Below are 17,469 nucleotides of genomic sequence, written 5' to 3'. Positions count from 1 at the left end.
TGCTCTCTTATTCCACATGAATTTATTCAATTCACTTCCTACCACACCAGCTTTGTTGATTCTGTTGTCTATTCCCATATTTAATTTACCATCTTCACTAAAAATCGTGCCTAAGTAGCTGAAATGTTTTACTTGTTCCACATGTAAAACATTTGCTTTTAGATGTGGAAATTTCACTTGCTCCATTCACAACACACTTGACATTTCCAATGATTTTGCCTATTTTCATCGTCTTTGTCTTTTTAATGCTGACTTTCATACCATATCTATTACAACAGTTATTCAATTTAGTCAGAGAATCTTCCAGACTTGTAGCGGATTTATTTAGAAGTATAACATCATCCGCATAAAGCAAAGAGCTAACATTAACATCTCCAATTTTGATATCATGTTTAATACCACTTTACTTCATAATGTGATCCATATAGATAATGAATAACAGAGGTGATGATGTACATCCTTGTCTCACACCAGATTTAACATTAAACCATCTTCCTGTACTTCCTTCAATTCTAACTGCTGACTTAGAACTCAAATAAAGACTAAGTATTGCTTGATATAATGCCCCATTGACAACATATAACTGTAGCATATCGAATAGCTTCTCTCTTGGCACCTTGTCATATGCCTTTTCCAAATCAACAATACTTAAATACAGATCTCTGTTATATTCCCATGCTTTCTCGACTATTTGTCGTAAAGTGAAGATCTGATCCTGACAGTCTCTATTTGGCCAGAATCCAGCTTGTTCTTCACCAAGCTTTTCTTCCACAATTCTTCTCAACCGTTTCTCAAGTATACTTGCATAGATCTTGCCAGGAACACTCAGCAGGGAAATACCTCTGTAATTCTCACATTCAGTTTTATTTCCCTTTTTATATATGGCTACTATGAGAGCTCTACTCCAATCATCGGGAATTCGTCCCTCTGTCCAGGCTTTCTGAACTATGCAGTGCAGCCACTGTAATCTTATACCACCATACTTCACCATTTCTGGTCGAATATCATCTACTCCTGCTGCCTTTCCACATTTCAATCCTTTGATGGCTTTTTCTACTTCAAGTATGGATATGTATTCCTGACTGCATGCCTGGTCAGAGTTTTTTACCACTGTGCTGTCATCACTGCTTGTTTCATTTAGTAGTTTTTCAAAGTAATTACTCCATACTTCAAGGATATCTTTATCTTCCGTTTTCATGTCACCTTTATCATCTCTAATTCCTTTTACAGCACTCTTTCCTCCATTCCTAAGTTTCTTCAACAAAAACTAGAATATTTTGCTACCTTCTTGGTATATATTTTCTATGTTCCTGCCAAAGTCCTCCCATGACTTTTGTTTAGCTAGTTTTACACAGTGTTTAGCATTCTTGCATTTGTCTCTGTATTCTCTAAGAGCACAAGCTGACTTATTTGACAGGAACTTTTGATATGCTTTCTTCTTTTCCTTCACTGCCTCTTTAACTTCCTGTGTCCACCAGGGAGTTCTGATTTTTTTATCCTTGCCGACAACCTCACCACATGCCTCTCTGGCAGAATCAATCAATGTTTTCTTCAGAGTTAGCCACTGAATCTGGAAGAATCTGGAAGGTTTGATTCCTGTTCTCAAACACTTTCATATTTTCTTCAGTAATCTTTGTGTATTTTAATCTACAGTTCACATCTGAGAGCTGCTCAACTTTTATTTGCTTTAAGACTTTCTTACATGTTATTCTTTTCAATATGAAATTCAATTTTATCCTGCTCAAGACTAAATAGTGATCACTTCCAATTTCAAATCCTCTGTACCAAGGAGAAAACATCACTATCAAGAATAACATAGTCAATGAGACTTTTCTTATTCCTTGCCTCTTCTCTCCATGTGAATTTGTGGACATTTTTATGTTGGAACATGGTGTTAGTAATAACCAGTCCATGTTCTGAGCAGAAATCCAACAGGTGTTTGCCATTATTATTAGCTTTGCTCTTTTCTCCAAATTTACCCCAAATTATTTTTGTATGTCTCACAATCATATCCTACTCTGCTATTCAGATCACCAACAAGGACCAACTTTTCCTTTTTCATTGTGTCAGTTGCTTTTTCTAAAGCATCAAAAAATTCCTCCACTTCTACCTTAGCAGAACCTTCTGTGGGACCATAGGCACAAATAAGTCTCATTGACCATTTCCCCATTCTTATATTTGCCCACATTACTCTACTTGAGACTGACTGCCATTCAAGAAGATGAATGCGGATGAATGTGCAAGAAGATGAATGCAGAGAACAGACCAGGGGTTCTGACCTAATGTCCAATCCTCAACTTTTCGTGGTGCACCCTGTTGGGTATCTACTTGGATGCTGAATGGACAAGGATGAGCTGGCAATTTGGGATTTAGCCGACCAAATTGCATTCTTATTGGTTAAACCAAAATAAAAAAAATGATGGTACAACATGACAAAATTTCATGCCGGCTGGGGCGTCGTCCGGTTAAACAAGACGCCCGTTGTTTTCGTGAGGGAACCAGGGCGAACAGCGAAAAGTCAGCTACTGGAACAAATCTGAAAACAAACCCCAACTCCACATAACCTGAGATAAGGATCGGTACTATCAACGTAAGAAGCCTGAATGGCAAAGAAATGGAGCTAGCTGAGGAATAAGATAAGTACTAGATCGACATAATAGGGGTGACTGAAACAAAAAAGACCAAAACTGGTGAGATCTTTCTGAGCAATAAATACAAAATGTTATATTCAGGCAATGACAATCAAGGAAAAGAAGAAGTAGCCATAGTATTCAACACAAAATACGAGGCTAATCTTCTTGAATGGCAGTCAGTTTCAAGCTGAGTAATGTGGGCAAATATGAGAACGGGGAACTGGACAATGAGACTTATTTGTGCCTATTGTCCCACAGAAGGTTCTACTAAGGTAGAAGTGGAGGAATTTTTTGAGGCTTTAGAAAAAGCAACTGACACAATGAAAAATGAAAAGTTGGTCCTTGTTGGGGATCTAAATAGCAGAGAAGGAAATGATTGTGAGACATACAAAAATATTTTGGGAAAATTTGGAGAAAAGAGCAAAGCTAATAATAATGGCAAATATCTGTTGGATTTCTGCTCAGGACATGGACTGGTTATTACTAACACTATGTTCCAACATAAAAATGTGCACAAATTCACATGGAGAGAAGAGGCTAGGAATAAAAAAAGTCTCATTGACTATGTTATTGTTGATAGTGATGTTTTCTCCCTGGTGCAGGACACCAGAGTGTATAGAGGATTTGAAATTGGAAGTGATCACTATTTAGTCTTGAGCAGGATAAAATTGAATTTCATATTGAAAAGAATAACATGTAAGAAAATTTTAAAGCGAATAAAAGTTGAGCAGCTCTCCGATGTGAACTGTAGACTAAAATACACAAAGATTATTGAAGAAAAAATGAAAGAGTTTGAGAACAGGAATCAAACCTTGGAGATTCAGTGGCAAACTCTGAAGAAAACATCGATTGATTCTACCAGAGAGGCATCTGGTGAGGTTGTCTGTAAGGATAAAAAAATCAGAACTCCCTGGTGGACACAGGAAGTTAAAGAGGCAGTGAAGGAAAAGAAGAAAGCATATCAAAAGTTCCTGTCAAATAAGTCAGCTTGTGCTCTTAGAGAATACAGAGACAAATGCAAGAATGCTGAACAGTGTGTAAAACAAGCTAAACAAAAGTCAATAGAGGACTTTGGCAGGAATATAGAAAATAAATATCAAGGTGGCAGCAAAATATTCTGGAGGTTGTTGAAGAAGCTTAAGAATGGAGGAAAGAGTGCTGTAAAAGGAATTAGAGATGATAAAGGCAACATGAAAACGGGAGAAAAAGATATCCTTGAAGTATGGAGTAATTACTTTGAAAAACTGCTAAATGAAACAAGCAGTGATGACAGCACAGTGGTAAAAAACACTGACCAGGCATGCAGTCAGGGATACATATCCATACTTGAAGTAGAAAAAGCAATCAAAGGCTTGAAATGTGGAAAGGCAGCAGGAGTAGATGATATTTGACCAGAAATGCTGAAGTATGGTGGTATAAGAGTCTTACAGTGGCTACACTGCATAGTTCAGAAAGCCTGGACAGAGGGACGAATTCCCGATGATTGGAGTAGACCTCTCATAGTACCCATGTATAAAAAGGGAAATAAAACTGAATGTGAGAATTTCCAATGATTGGAGTAGAGCTCTCATGGTACCCATATATAAAAAGGGAAATTAAAACTGCATGTGAGAATTACAGAGGTATTTCCCTACTGAGTGTTCCTGGCAAGATCTATGCAAGTATACTTGAGCGGTTGAGAAGAATTGTGGAAGAAAAGCTTGGTGAAGAACATGCTGGATTCAGGCCAAATAGAGGCTGTCAGGATCAGATCTTCACTTTACGACAAATAGTCGAGAAAGCATGGGAATATAACAAAGATCTGTATTTAAGTTTTGTCAATTTGGAAAAGGCATATGACAAGGTGCCAAGAGAGAAGCTATTCAATACGCTGCAGTTATATGGTGTCAATGGGGCATTATATCAAGCAATATTTAGTCTTTATTTGAGTTCTAAGTCAGCAGTTAGAATTGAAGGAAGTACAGGAAGATGGTTTAATGTTAAATCTGGTGTGAGACAAGGATGTACATTATCCCCTCTGTTATTCATTATCTATATGGATCACATTTTGAAGAAAAGTGGTATTAAACATGATATCAAAATTGGAGATGTTAATGTCAGCTCTTTGCTTTATGCGGATGATGTTATACTTCTAAATAAATCCGCTACAAGTCTGCAAGATTCTCTGACTAAATTGAATAGCTGTTGTAATAGATATGGTATGAAGGTCAGCAATAAAAAGACAAAGACAATGAAAATAGGCAGAATCATTGAAAATGTCAACTGTGTTGTGATTGGAGAACCTGTGGATCAACTAAAACATTTCAGCTATTTAGGCACAATTTTTACTGAAGATGGTAAATTAAATATAGAAATAGACAACAGAATCAGCAAAGCTAGTATGGTGGGAAGTCAATTGAATAAATTCTTATGGAATAAGAGAGAAATTAGTCGCAACACTAAATTAGCTGTATACAAGACAGTGTTCAAAGCAGTTTTAACTTATGGATTTGAGAGCTGGGTCAGAAGTAAAACACTTGACCAAAGACTAGAGACCACAAATATGAGAGTCCTGAGAAAGATTATAGGCATGAACAGATGGCATCAATGGCAATATCATATTAAAAACGAGGATATTAGGAAAGAACTTGACATTGTCAGCATCCAGGAATGTGTTAGCAGAGCTAACCTCAGGTGGTATAGTCACTTATACAGAATGGGCGAGGAAAGATTAGCAAAACAAGTGTTCTCTCCCAGGTTGGCAGCAAAACGACCCAGAGGAAGACCAAGATATAGGTGGATTGATAGGGTACAAAGTGCTTTAGAAGACAGAAATATAAGATCTGATAATGTTGGAGTCTTGACAAGTAACAGACTGATTTGGAGGAGAATTGTAGATAGGAAATTAATAATGATGTATTTTTTTTTATGTAGTACTATCATATCCTGTACATGGCAGGAATTTGATGATGATGATAAATAGATAAAAAAGATAGCATCCACTTCCTAAGTGAGTTCAGACGACAACCCAAATGATCTAAATGGTTCGCACCCCGTCAACCCTTCCCCTAAAAAACAGTTGCTATTTTCAGCCCTCTTTTTCCCACCCTTAAAAATAATATATGTATATAATATACAAAAAACCCAGGTTTTTTTCAAATTAATTCTCCCACATTGCCTAAGACCCCCTTTCAAGACCATAACAGCAGAAGTATGCACACTGCAGAAAGAAGAGAAGACAGGCAACAACATCCAAGAAAAGTATGTGCAAATTTTCTTCTATTATACTACACATACTGTATTTGTCTTTCACAAAATTAATAAATACAAACAAACAAAAAAAACCCTCAGACCACCCACAGCATAAGCTTACAAAATCTTTTGTGGATGAAGGCAACATAAAAACCACCTTAGATATATGGGGTCCCCAAAATTCACAAACCTAATAATCCCCTCCCATCATCCTATACTAAACAGCATTGACAATGCCACCTACAAAATGGCCAAACATTTATCCAAATGTTTCTCTACACTAAAAATTCTCTACACTCTGAAACATTAATAAAAAGAAATCCAACCTTTACCTATTCTGACATCACAGTCAGTTTTGACATTACTCCACTCTTCACTATGCCCCTTCCCTCCCAACGTAACTGAATTATTCAGATTCACCACATATTCAGGCAGTGAATCTGAATATTTATTTATTCATTCATTTGACATTTATTTCTTATGGAAAGGATAAATATATAAACCACTAGATGGGACTGCAATGGGTTCCCTTCTTCCCCCTTCATCTCTAGCTAACTTCTATATGGAACATTTTGAAATCAGAGCACTTCACATAGCCACACTTAAACCAATAATCTGGCTGTGTTATGTTGATAATATGTTTGCCATCTGGCCTCATTGTCCAGACATACTGGATACAGTTTTAGCACATCTTAACAAATGAAAGCCAACATCCTAAAATAAACTTCACTACAGAAAAAAACTGTCTTCCCTTTCTAGATACACTAGTGACACAACTTCCTCATGGCTCATTATCCTTTTCCATTTACAGAAAACTCATTCATACAGGAAGGTATCTGCATAAGCAATCGCACCACCACCTTTCTCAACAGTATGGCATCCTCAAAATACTAACTCACCAAGCCAAAGCTATTTGTTCAAATGATACAGGCCTTGAAACTCTGCCAAGATATCTTCGTAATACTTTTTTAGCCAATAGCTATGATCCCTATAAAATAGAGAAAAAAAGCAGCATGCAACTAACACAAAAGATCATAGCAAAACCATTCCTGTCCTGTATATTAAGGGTACATCAGAAAACATAACCAAAGTCCTCTACAAATAATCTGCCACTTTCAAACCTCTCATTCAACTAGCTACCTTTGATCAACTTCATCCTCTTGCACATTTTGCAGAGTATAACACTCCTTGTGCATGCGGGTTAGCCTACTTTGGAAAGATTGGCAGATCAGTTAACATCTGCCTTGAAGAACATAAAAATTACCTCCACAATCACCTGTATGGAAAGTCAGGATGATTGGCAGAGCATTTTCTGGATATTCCTTCACATAGAATTAGATGGAAGATGACATCAGTATTACAGAGGGATATTCCTTGTTATAGGCCTAAGATATTATTTTAAGAATCAGCATCAGCTGTGAAGCACTCTACCAATCTCAACAAGTACAGCTGCATTAATTTCCCAAAGATATGGGAGACAGTCATTTTGAGACCAAAAAGCCCGAATTCCCCATATTAACTTTATGGTTATCCAGCCAACAGAGGGCATCATGTTAGGACATTAGTTCTGTTTCAGTTATAATATGAACTGATTTCCACATTTTAGTTCAGTGCTGTGTGTTGAATCAGTTATAATTTGTGCACCAAAGATTCTGGGTAGAAAATCAGTGAAATATTAGTAAGTTCAATAAAAGTATTTTTTTCTCTCTTGGTGTTGTTTATAACCTGAAGATATATTATGAATAATCAACAACACCTAAGCATTTCTATACACAATCCACTACAGAATTATCAACATCACTTCTACTTGTTTTAGATAATTTTGCAAAGAAAATGATCCACTTGAAACTAAAGAAACACTACAAGATATCCTAAATTCCAAATTTTAATCAATTATATTCAGCCGGTGTAGAGTTACATCCATGGAATCCGAAGACGCATCATGGAAGACCCAATCTATCATACCTCTCCTTGAACCCATTAACAGACAAAGCACTCACAACTGACTGGCAACCCATTCCACTCGTTCACAACTCTCCAAGTAAAGCATCTGTCCTCACACCCCCTACTAATCACACCTTTATTCAACTTCCAGGGATGACCCCTTGTTCTGGTCCCTCTATCCAAGTGCCGAAACATTTCCCCTGTATCTATCCTATAAAACCCTTTAAGCAACGTAAATCCCATATTTTCTCATATCAACTAACTTCTGCAATCCACACACACAATCAATCTATACTCATAGGGAACATCCCACAGTCCACTCATCACCTTGGTCACTAGCTTCTGAATCCTCTCCATTGCTTCCTCATCCCCAGGAAACCAGACTTGAGCACAGTAATCCAGATGTAGGCATATTGAGGCCTTATAAAGAAAAATGACAACATCTTTATCTCTACTTGTTAATGTGTTCTTCAATAGTCAAGTAATCTTATGGGCTACCTTAGCAATATGTCCTCTAAACTTTAACTCTCTGTCTACCACAACTCCTAAATCTCTAGCTTCATCTATTTACTGGAGTACAGTGTCATCAATGTAATACATGGCTTGTAATCTATTTATCCCAAAAGTATAACTTTACATTTCTTGAAATCAAACTAATACCCATTAACTTTGCCATAATGACAGCACATTTAAATAGTCCTGCAATTCTTCGCATTATTATCTTGATTAATTATTACTCTACCTTTGCATCATCAGCAAACAACTGAATATTTCCTATATCATTTATGTACAAATTAAACAGCAATGGTCTCAGCATTGAACCTTGTGGCACATCACCAATCACCTGCTTTCGCCTCGATTCTGTCTCTCCATATACCACTTTTTGATACCTGTCCAGCAGCTACCCTTTTATCCAGTTAACTATGTGTCATATCAACCCTCATTTGTCCTAATTTGCATAACAAGGTTCCATGTGGTATTCTGTCAAATTCCTTTGCAAAATCCAACAGAATCATCGTGTGATCATTTCCTTTATCCAACTCAGCTGTTTTATATGGAATAAGAGAGAAATTAGTCAAAACACTAAATTAGCTGTATACAAGACAGTGTTCAAACCAATTTTAACTTATGGATCTGAGAGCTGGGTCAGAAGTAAAACACTTGACCAAAGACTGCAGATATGAGAGTCCTGAGAAAGATTAGAGGTGTGAACAGATGGCATCAATGGCAATATCATATTAAAAACGAGGATATTAGGAAAGAACATGACATTGTCAGCATCCAGGAATGCATTAGCAGAGCTAATCTCAGGTGGTATGGTCACTTAAACATAATGGGCGAGGAAAAAGACCCAGAGAAAGACCAAGATATAGGTCGATTGATATGATAAAAAGTGCCTTAGAAGATAGATATATAAATATAAGATCTGACAATGTTGTAGCTTTGACAGAAAATTGTAGGTAGGAAGTTAGTAATGATGTAAATTTTTCATGTAGTACTATCATATCCTGTACATCCCTTGAGGGTAAATGTCAGGCATTTGATGATGATGAACTAAGCTGTTACTCTATTATAAAAAGTTAGAAAATTACTAAGACATGATCGACTCTTGACAAAGCCATGTTGTCATTCATACAGTATCATATTTTTATCCACCCATTCTTAAATTCTCTTAATTACCAGTTTTTTTTTTTTTATTACTTTTATGCCTGAGATACTGATTGGTCTATAATTTGCTACTGTAGTCTCAGAACTTCCCTTATGCAAAGGAATTATTTTGTCCTCTTTCCATTCCCTTGGAATTCTACCAGAGCTGAGACTAGTCAAAGGCATTGCCAGTTCCTTTGCACATTCTCGCAAAACCCTAGCTGATATCCCATCTAATCCCACAGCAGCTGTATTTACATTATTGAGATTCTGCAATATCCTAAGAACCTCCAATTCATCCACTTCCCACATTAGTGTCTGTCACATAGGTTAAAGCAATAACCTTACTAGGATGATATATCCTTGCAAAGTGGTCACTCAGTAACTCAACCATTTTATCCACTTCTGTCTCCTCATGACCATCATCACTCATTAAGGTTAATCTTCCATAGTCATTCTTCCTCTTTGCTTGCCACATAATGAAAGAACTCTTTGGGATTTCCTTTGGCCTGCTTGACTAGAATATTTTCATAATCTGATTTTGCCTTCCTTGTTATGCTGGTCACCTTTCTTTTTATATACCTTGCACAGCATTTTCTTCTTCTACAGCTCGTGATTAATGATATTACTCATCCATCTAATTCCTACCCAATTAACCCTTCTTACTTTAGGTATAGAATTTAATGATTCCTGTAGATGACCTTAACTATATCCCATGCACTACTAACATCCTTACTCTGCAGTGTTTTATCCATGGTACAGATTTAAGCTTCTTCCTAAACATGTCATTATCACCTGCCTTGTAGTTCCACAAATACCCCTTCTTGATAGAATATTCCTCATGCTTTACAATCTCCCAAGTCATGGTCACTTTAATCAGTTGGAGGCAATCTTGTCACCTTGGTTATGGATAGCTCTTCTGATCCTGTGACCAGATTCGATACTCTGTCACCCCAAGTCTCTTCCATCACATGCTGCTTTAAGTAATTCTCTCTCAGCAGGTGTAAAAATTTTACCTCCTTCTTGCCATGTGATCTTTTCTCATTCCAGTCTATATCTCCATAGTTGAAGTTCCTCATAATAATCACTCAACCTTACTCATTGTTCTAATTTGACAATGCATGTCTTACAGATCATCTGTGGAACTTCCTGGTCTATAGCAACAACCAACTACATCATCTGCTATTAGCCACATCTCACTAATGCCTATAACTTTTGGTGAGGTTGCACTAACCAATACCCCAAACTCCTCCCTCTTGTTTCTGATACTTCTGGCATTAGTATATAGAAACTGCAGCATCCCTTTAGGCCTCTGCCTACCTTTACTTTCTGAATTGACTACCCTATTCAATATTTTTGCTTGAGAGACCAGATTCCTCACTTGGTCATTCTCACACTCACTCGTTTCATGGATGCCTTCACACAAACTCACTTGCTTCCACCCTAATTGCTTAAGTTTCCCTGAATTTGCTCTTCAAGCATACTCAGTGAACAAAGCTCTCTCAGACACCTAACACATATTTTGCTATTCAAAAATTAGTTTAAAAAAAAAAATAAAAAAAAAAAATTACTAGTTAAGACTATAACAAGACTACAGGACTATTTAGAAATATATTCAAAACAGATACAGATGTGTACTGAATGAATAGCAAACCTCTAACAGTAAATTATGTTAAACCATACTAGAATTTATGATGGCAAAAAAATGTGAATATAACAAATTCAGAAATACCTTTTGATCATCATTAAGTTCTTTTCCACCATTATATTCACTCTTATATGTATCCAGTTTTACCTAAAACAAACAAACAAAAATAATATATATAAACATACATAACACAATCTGAACTAATGATATAAAACATTGGTGAACATATAAATCAATATACATAAGTCAATCTTTACTTTATCCTATAAGGACTGTGCAAACAAGTAAGAATATGTGTTAGGTTGTTTAATCTACATATTAGTACCACAGAGTAAAAATAGTGAGAAGAAAGAACAAATCAATGCCACCAATGAAGACCCATAACTGTACTCAAGGCTGGCAATAAAAGGAATGAAGAAAAATATGTCCCGAGTTTGTCTGAATACATTTTAAGATTTACCAGAAGGGAGGTGGTAATTACCGATGCCAATTCTGATGGACAGTGTCCATGGAAATATTTATAAAAATTCAAACAGCAGAAAATTAGTGAGAGATGAGTCATTAATCTAACTTCTCTCTTCTGCACTTAGTCAAGTACTTTCAGGGAGATTTTATGGCACTGAACAAAATATGAGAACAGTATTCAATGGGTGGACCGATTTGCATAGCGTTAATAGCTGTTGAGAGGTATAAAATCAATATGCCCATTTCTTGAACAGACTTTTTGAGAAGCAAGGCTTCAATAAGAGACAAGAATATAAAGTGGAATAAGAACTGCATCAATGATAGATTTAGTGCAAATCAGAAGACTGAAAAAATAATTAACAAAGGAAATTATGCGCAGAAGTCATAAAGATCGTCCCACTTGGCTTTATAATGAGACAACATGTGGATCAGAGTAAATGCATGGGTGCTGCTCTATGACAGAAGAAAGCAACACAGATTGCATGCTGAACTGCCTAGAGGACAAACATTCACAGCATACTTAAAGGAGTCACTAGCTCTTCTGCTAACAGAAGAGCTAGTGTATAGAGATTGGTTAGAGTATTGATAAGCATGTGAACAACCTGTGTTAGATCATTGATAATAGGAAATGTTTCAGTATATCTACTTGATTGATCAGTGCAGTTGGAGTTGTGAACATCAAGTTGTGAAGATGACCTAGCTATTAGGAAAGTTGAACTGAAGGTGGGAGAGGAAACAAAGTTCAGAATGGTTCATGAAATTTAGGGGGGGGGGAGAGAGAGATAACAAATCAGTAACAAATGAATGGAACTAACAGATGATTAGCCAAAGAAGAAAAAGGAGATTCTAAGTTGAAATCTCTCTGACATGGTATATGGTTAATGTGTTAAACATAGAAATTAGGACTATAGAGATTACTTTGGCTGAAGTAACTAGAACAGGATTATGGATGGGTGAGTCTTTGGCGAATGATACAGTAATAAATAGTATGGGAGTGATTGGGAGTCAACAAAATAAACCACAACAGGTCTAGAAATAACGAGATGTCATCGGGGGGGGGGGGGGTAAGTAAAAGAACTGGGAGAGTCATGCTGAATAGCGTAGAAAATGAGTCCATGACACTTGTGTGGGCTTGAATGAAGTTAAGAGTGGTAAGATATATGTGGTGATTCTATGATTAAGGGTATGGAGAATGGTATGACTGAGGAGTGCTTGGCTGGTGGGACAATACAAAGAGTGGCTTTAACAATAAAGAGAGGGCATAACGCAGACAAGGTGATAGTTATGGAGGGTACAAATGGCATGAGTGGTGGTATAAATCGGGTAGCAAAAGATTTAAGAACATTGTTAAATATTGTGAAGAGGAAAAGTGTCAATGGGAGGATTGTGTGTGCTGCCTCGTTTTGACAATTACGAGTTAAGTAGACGAGCGATGATAATGAATGATATGATTGCAAGAATGTGCAAAAAAAGAGGTCTGGAATTTGTTGATGTCTGGAGTGTGTTTGAAGGAAAAAGACAGTTGTATGCTAGAGATGGGCTGCATCTCAACATGGAAGGACATAAGCGATTGAAGAAGTTACTGTTTTCTGAACAAGTTGAAGTAATTGGGCAGGGAAACTAATATTGAAAAGGTTGAGTGTAAGAGAGAGAAACTATAGCAGTGATTGTATATTTATCGATCCTTATTCACAGAATAAATTGCAGAAGAGAGGGGATAAAAATCGGCATGGGACTACTGAAATTAGTGACTTGTATATCAGTTCTAAAGCCGGTATAAGAACTAGAGGGAATCTGCAATTTTTGTATACCAATGCAAGAAGCATTCGAAATAAGAGAGAAGAATTTTTGGCATTAGTCAGTGCAGTCTCACCAAAAGTTGTAGGCATTAGTGAAACATGGCTGTCAGCAGAAGATGTGGTCACTGGAATTGAATGTGATGGGTACAGTATTTTCAGGGAGGATAGAGAAGATAGAACAGGAGGAGGAGGAGTACTGTTGATGATAACTGATGTGTTTCAGCCAAAGAAAGTAGTATATCAAGATGATAGACATGTGAATATTGAGTTCATTTGAGGAGTCTAGTGAGAAATAGTGACCAATGCAACCAAATATACAGTTGGTTGCTGCTACAGGCCAGGGGGTACAGGGGGAGATATTGAATTCATGCATCAGCAAATTAGTGCAATGAGTGCAGGTTTAGTGATTATTATGGAGGATTTTAATTATGGTGATATCAATTGGAAGGAGGAAATATCACGTAGCAAAAAGGAAATGGAGTTCATACATGTCATATCTTCTGCGAGATAATTACTTAAAAAAACAGCACATAACTGAAGGGACATATGGTGCGAGAGTGTTGGACCTGGTTATTGGTTCAGAGGATATATGCATAAGTAAGGTGTCCTCGTTACCTCCAATTGGTGAAAGCGATCATGTATTGACTTGGGAGGTTGCAAAATCTGTTAAGAAGGGGTATATACAGAACTACAGGTTAGGCAATTATAACAAGCTTTGGAGTGAGCTTACAGCAGTCCCATGGCAGAACATACTGCAGGAGAAAGATGTTAGCAGTGCATGGGATAAAATCAGTGGGTATCTGAGGAAAGCAATATCAGATTGTGTTCCCATGGTCAGGAAGACAAACAAGGCAGGTGTTAGATGGATGAGCAGTAGTATCAAGCTTGATCTGCAAAAAAAGAAAATGTTATGGAGAACGTACAAGGAGAAATGCAATCAGTACACCCATGAGCAGCAGAAGGCTCAAGCTAGGAAGGTTACCAGCAGAGTAAGAAAAGCTAAATCAGATTATGAGAATACCTTAGCCATTGAGATCAAGGGTAATCCCAAGGAGTTCTTCCGCTATGTGCCAAGTAAAAGGATGAATGACTCCGGTAGGATAACTTTAGTGGGTGCTGATGGTATTGAGATGAGTAATTCAGATGTATATAGTAGAGTTACTGAGTGATCACTTTTCAAAAGTCTATCACCCAAGTGAGGATATCTCTGCACCTGTAGCAATAACTAATGTGAGAATTGGAGCTAAGAAATCAGAGGTATTTAATATATTGCAAAATTTAAATGCAAACTGCTGTAGGTTTAAATGGAATATCAGCTCGGGTGTTGCATGAATGTACAAAGGAATTGTCAACCCCTCTTACCTGGATATTTAACTTAAGTTTGAACTCTGGTATGGTCCCTTGGGAGTGGAAGTTAGGCAAAGTGGTTCCTTTGCATAAGGGTGGCTCTAAAACTGCAGTAGTTAATTACAGACCAATCACCATCTCAGGAGTAGTGGTAAAAGTATTGGAAAAGTTGGTTAAACACAAAAAAATTCAAGAATGGGTGGATCAGGATATGATACTCTATAGAGGCCAACATGGTTTTGTCAAAGGTAGATCCTGCCTTAGCAATCTATTAACTTTTCATAATAGAATGACATCTGAGTTGGACAAAGGAACTGGCTATAAAGTGGTACTTCAGGATTTTGCTAAGGCTTTTGACAGGATTTTGACCCCATGGAACACTGTTATGCAAATTGGAGCAGATGGGAATGGATACTAAATTGGTGATATGGATAGGAGTCTAGGATGAGGCAGGTGACCAGTGGTGTGCCTCAGGGCTCTGTGCTTGGGCCATTGTTGTTTAATTTGTATATAAATGATATAGGAAATGGCTTAAAGGGAGATGTTCAGTTGTTTGCTGCTGATGCAAAGTTGGGTAGCACAATAAAAAATCAAGCTGATGTTGAATGTTTGCAAGATGATTTAAATAAGCTGGTAGAATGGGCAAAAAGTAATGGATATCAGTTCAATGTGGAAAAGTGTAAAGTCATGCATTTTGGGATTAAAAGATTACCAGCTGTGTACTACATTGATGGAACACTACTCCAAGAGATTGATGAGGCTAGGGACTTATGGGTGTTGGTAGATAGGGAGATGAAGTTCAGGGGACACATTGCTAAGGTCTCCAGGATTACACATAGGATTACGTGGGTATTGAGGAACACACTAACATCCAGAGATAAAGAGGTTATTATTTCCCTTTATAAAGCTTTGATACTTCCACATTTCGATTACTGTGCTCAGGTCTGGTCACCTGGATTCCTTGGAGATGAGGAGGCTGTGGAGAGGGTGCAGAGAAGAGTGACCAAGTTGGTGAGTGATGTAAAAAATGCTGCCTACATTGATAGATTCAGAGCTTGTGGATTGCAGAGGTTGGTTGATAGGCAGAGAAGAGGGGATATGATAGAAACATTTAAATTACTGAAAGGTTTTTATAGGATTGATGCAGGGGAAATGTTTCAGCTGTGTGATAGTGATGTGTTAAAAAGTTGTTCTATTGTTATATCGATGTTCTATACTTATATTATTTTTATTTTCAATTAGTTGTTTTACCTTTATCTATCCTTTCTTACTTAAAACCTTATACAATTGAAATCCTACCAGCTGCTCTATTGTTATATATTTATCTCTTGTTATTTATTCTTTCTTCTCTTACTTTAATCTTAATTTTATATCTAGGATTGTTTCCTCTTCAGATACTGGCAAATTTATATTTTGCTGCGCCAGCCAGTATCCTATAGCAGAAAAGATCCTTGCTCAGGGATACAATACTAGAGTTTGAAGATTACCTACACAATATCTTATTTTAACTGTCGTATAGATTCAGATTACTGCAGTTGTGACCTAAATCTATATTTTATATACACTCTCTAAATCCTTTCCGCCAAAATAGGTTCTATTTTTATAAGTGGTAAGTTGGAATTGTAATCAGGCATGACTCAGGTTCAAGTAAAATATGACATGTTTATTGGAATATCTAAAACACATTACAAACTCATACACTTAATTATGCTCAATAATAAATAAACGAACTAAGAGATTAACACATTCGAACTAATTAAAACTTGTAAGGCAAGCTAAACACAATAATTACAAATCGGGATATAAAGTAAACAATGTTAAGTTAAGCATATTCCTTTCAGTAGTATTACTCGTAAGAACAAACTATGAACCACTGAAATGTTACTGAGATACTAAATTCTATCTTTCATATTGCATCAAGTTAATCCTATCACATACAAGTTACAAAAGATCTCTCCTAAACAATCTCCTTACTCACAAACGAGGTTAACTTTCTAAATAGTGACTGTCCACAGAGTTTCTCAATATAAAGTTCATAATTTCACAATCGTAAACAATCTTCTTTCTTCTAATGAACATTCACACAAAATTAGAGCAATAGCACCTTACCGACTTTTTCCACGTTGTTCTGAACCACGTGTTTTTCTGGATATTTCTCATCTATTTTGGCTGTCTATACGCCAATGTAGGGGTTACGCTATCTTCATTCTTTCTGCCGGAAACAGACTCAAAATCTTTGCATTTCAGGAACAACTCGATGGGGCTTTTCAGCAACAGCTTGATTCTTCTAGGACTGGAATTTTTTCCTTCAGCTTTGCATAGAATCCAGCTTCATTTCTTTACGAACGATCGCTGCCCGATGTCACAGACTTCACTCCCCTCCCTTACGCGAAACTGCCCGCCAACTCCCGAACCACCAAACAGGAAAACGATACTACAAGAGATCAAGAAAAAGCCCTGTGTTACAGGCTCAACCCCTTTTTATACTTCTATAGAGCGCCCTCTTTTTCCAGCACCTTTTTGCACACGATCCTTACTAATTTCTCACCCTTTGGCTTATTCTTCGTTACTACGACGCTGATATACTCGAATTCATGGAATGCATGGTTACGTGATTTTCCGAATAAACTATACCCATCAGTGTTACGCTGTACACGTGTAGCTTTAGGCCTTCCAGGAATTAATACTTAACAGCTTTATGATGACTCACAATAGATTTTACATAGCTTAAGTAAGGTTTAAATTTAATTCACGT

General features: G+C 36.9%; 1 protein-coding gene across 4 annotated transcripts in view; it reads right to left on the bottom strand.

Moving 5' to 3' along the window:
• LOC150106169 (caprin-1-like) overlaps positions 1 to 17,469 on the bottom strand; it is a 261,133-nt gene that overhangs the window by 225,551 nt on the left and 18,113 nt on the right. For all 4 annotated transcript variants that reach the window (XM_090394515.1, XM_090394517.1, XM_090394518.1 and 1 more), the window contains exon 2: positions 11,188 to 11,250. In XM_090394515.1, coding sequence (XP_090250641.1) covers positions 11,188 to 11,250 — 63 coding nt within the window. The remainder of the gene's footprint in view (positions 1 to 11,187; positions 11,251 to 17,469) is intronic.

Source organism: Typopeltis vanoorti, chromosome 6 (assembly GCF_054136105.1).
Source record: "Typopeltis vanoorti isolate ZY-2024b chromosome 6, IOZ_Tvanoo_1.0, whole genome shotgun sequence".
Taxonomy (NCBI): Eukaryota; Metazoa; Arthropoda; class Arachnida; order Uropygi; family Thelyphonidae; genus Typopeltis; species Typopeltis vanoorti.
The sequence above is the reverse complement of the archived record's forward strand: the minus strand, read 5'-3'. Positions and strand labels throughout refer to the sequence as shown.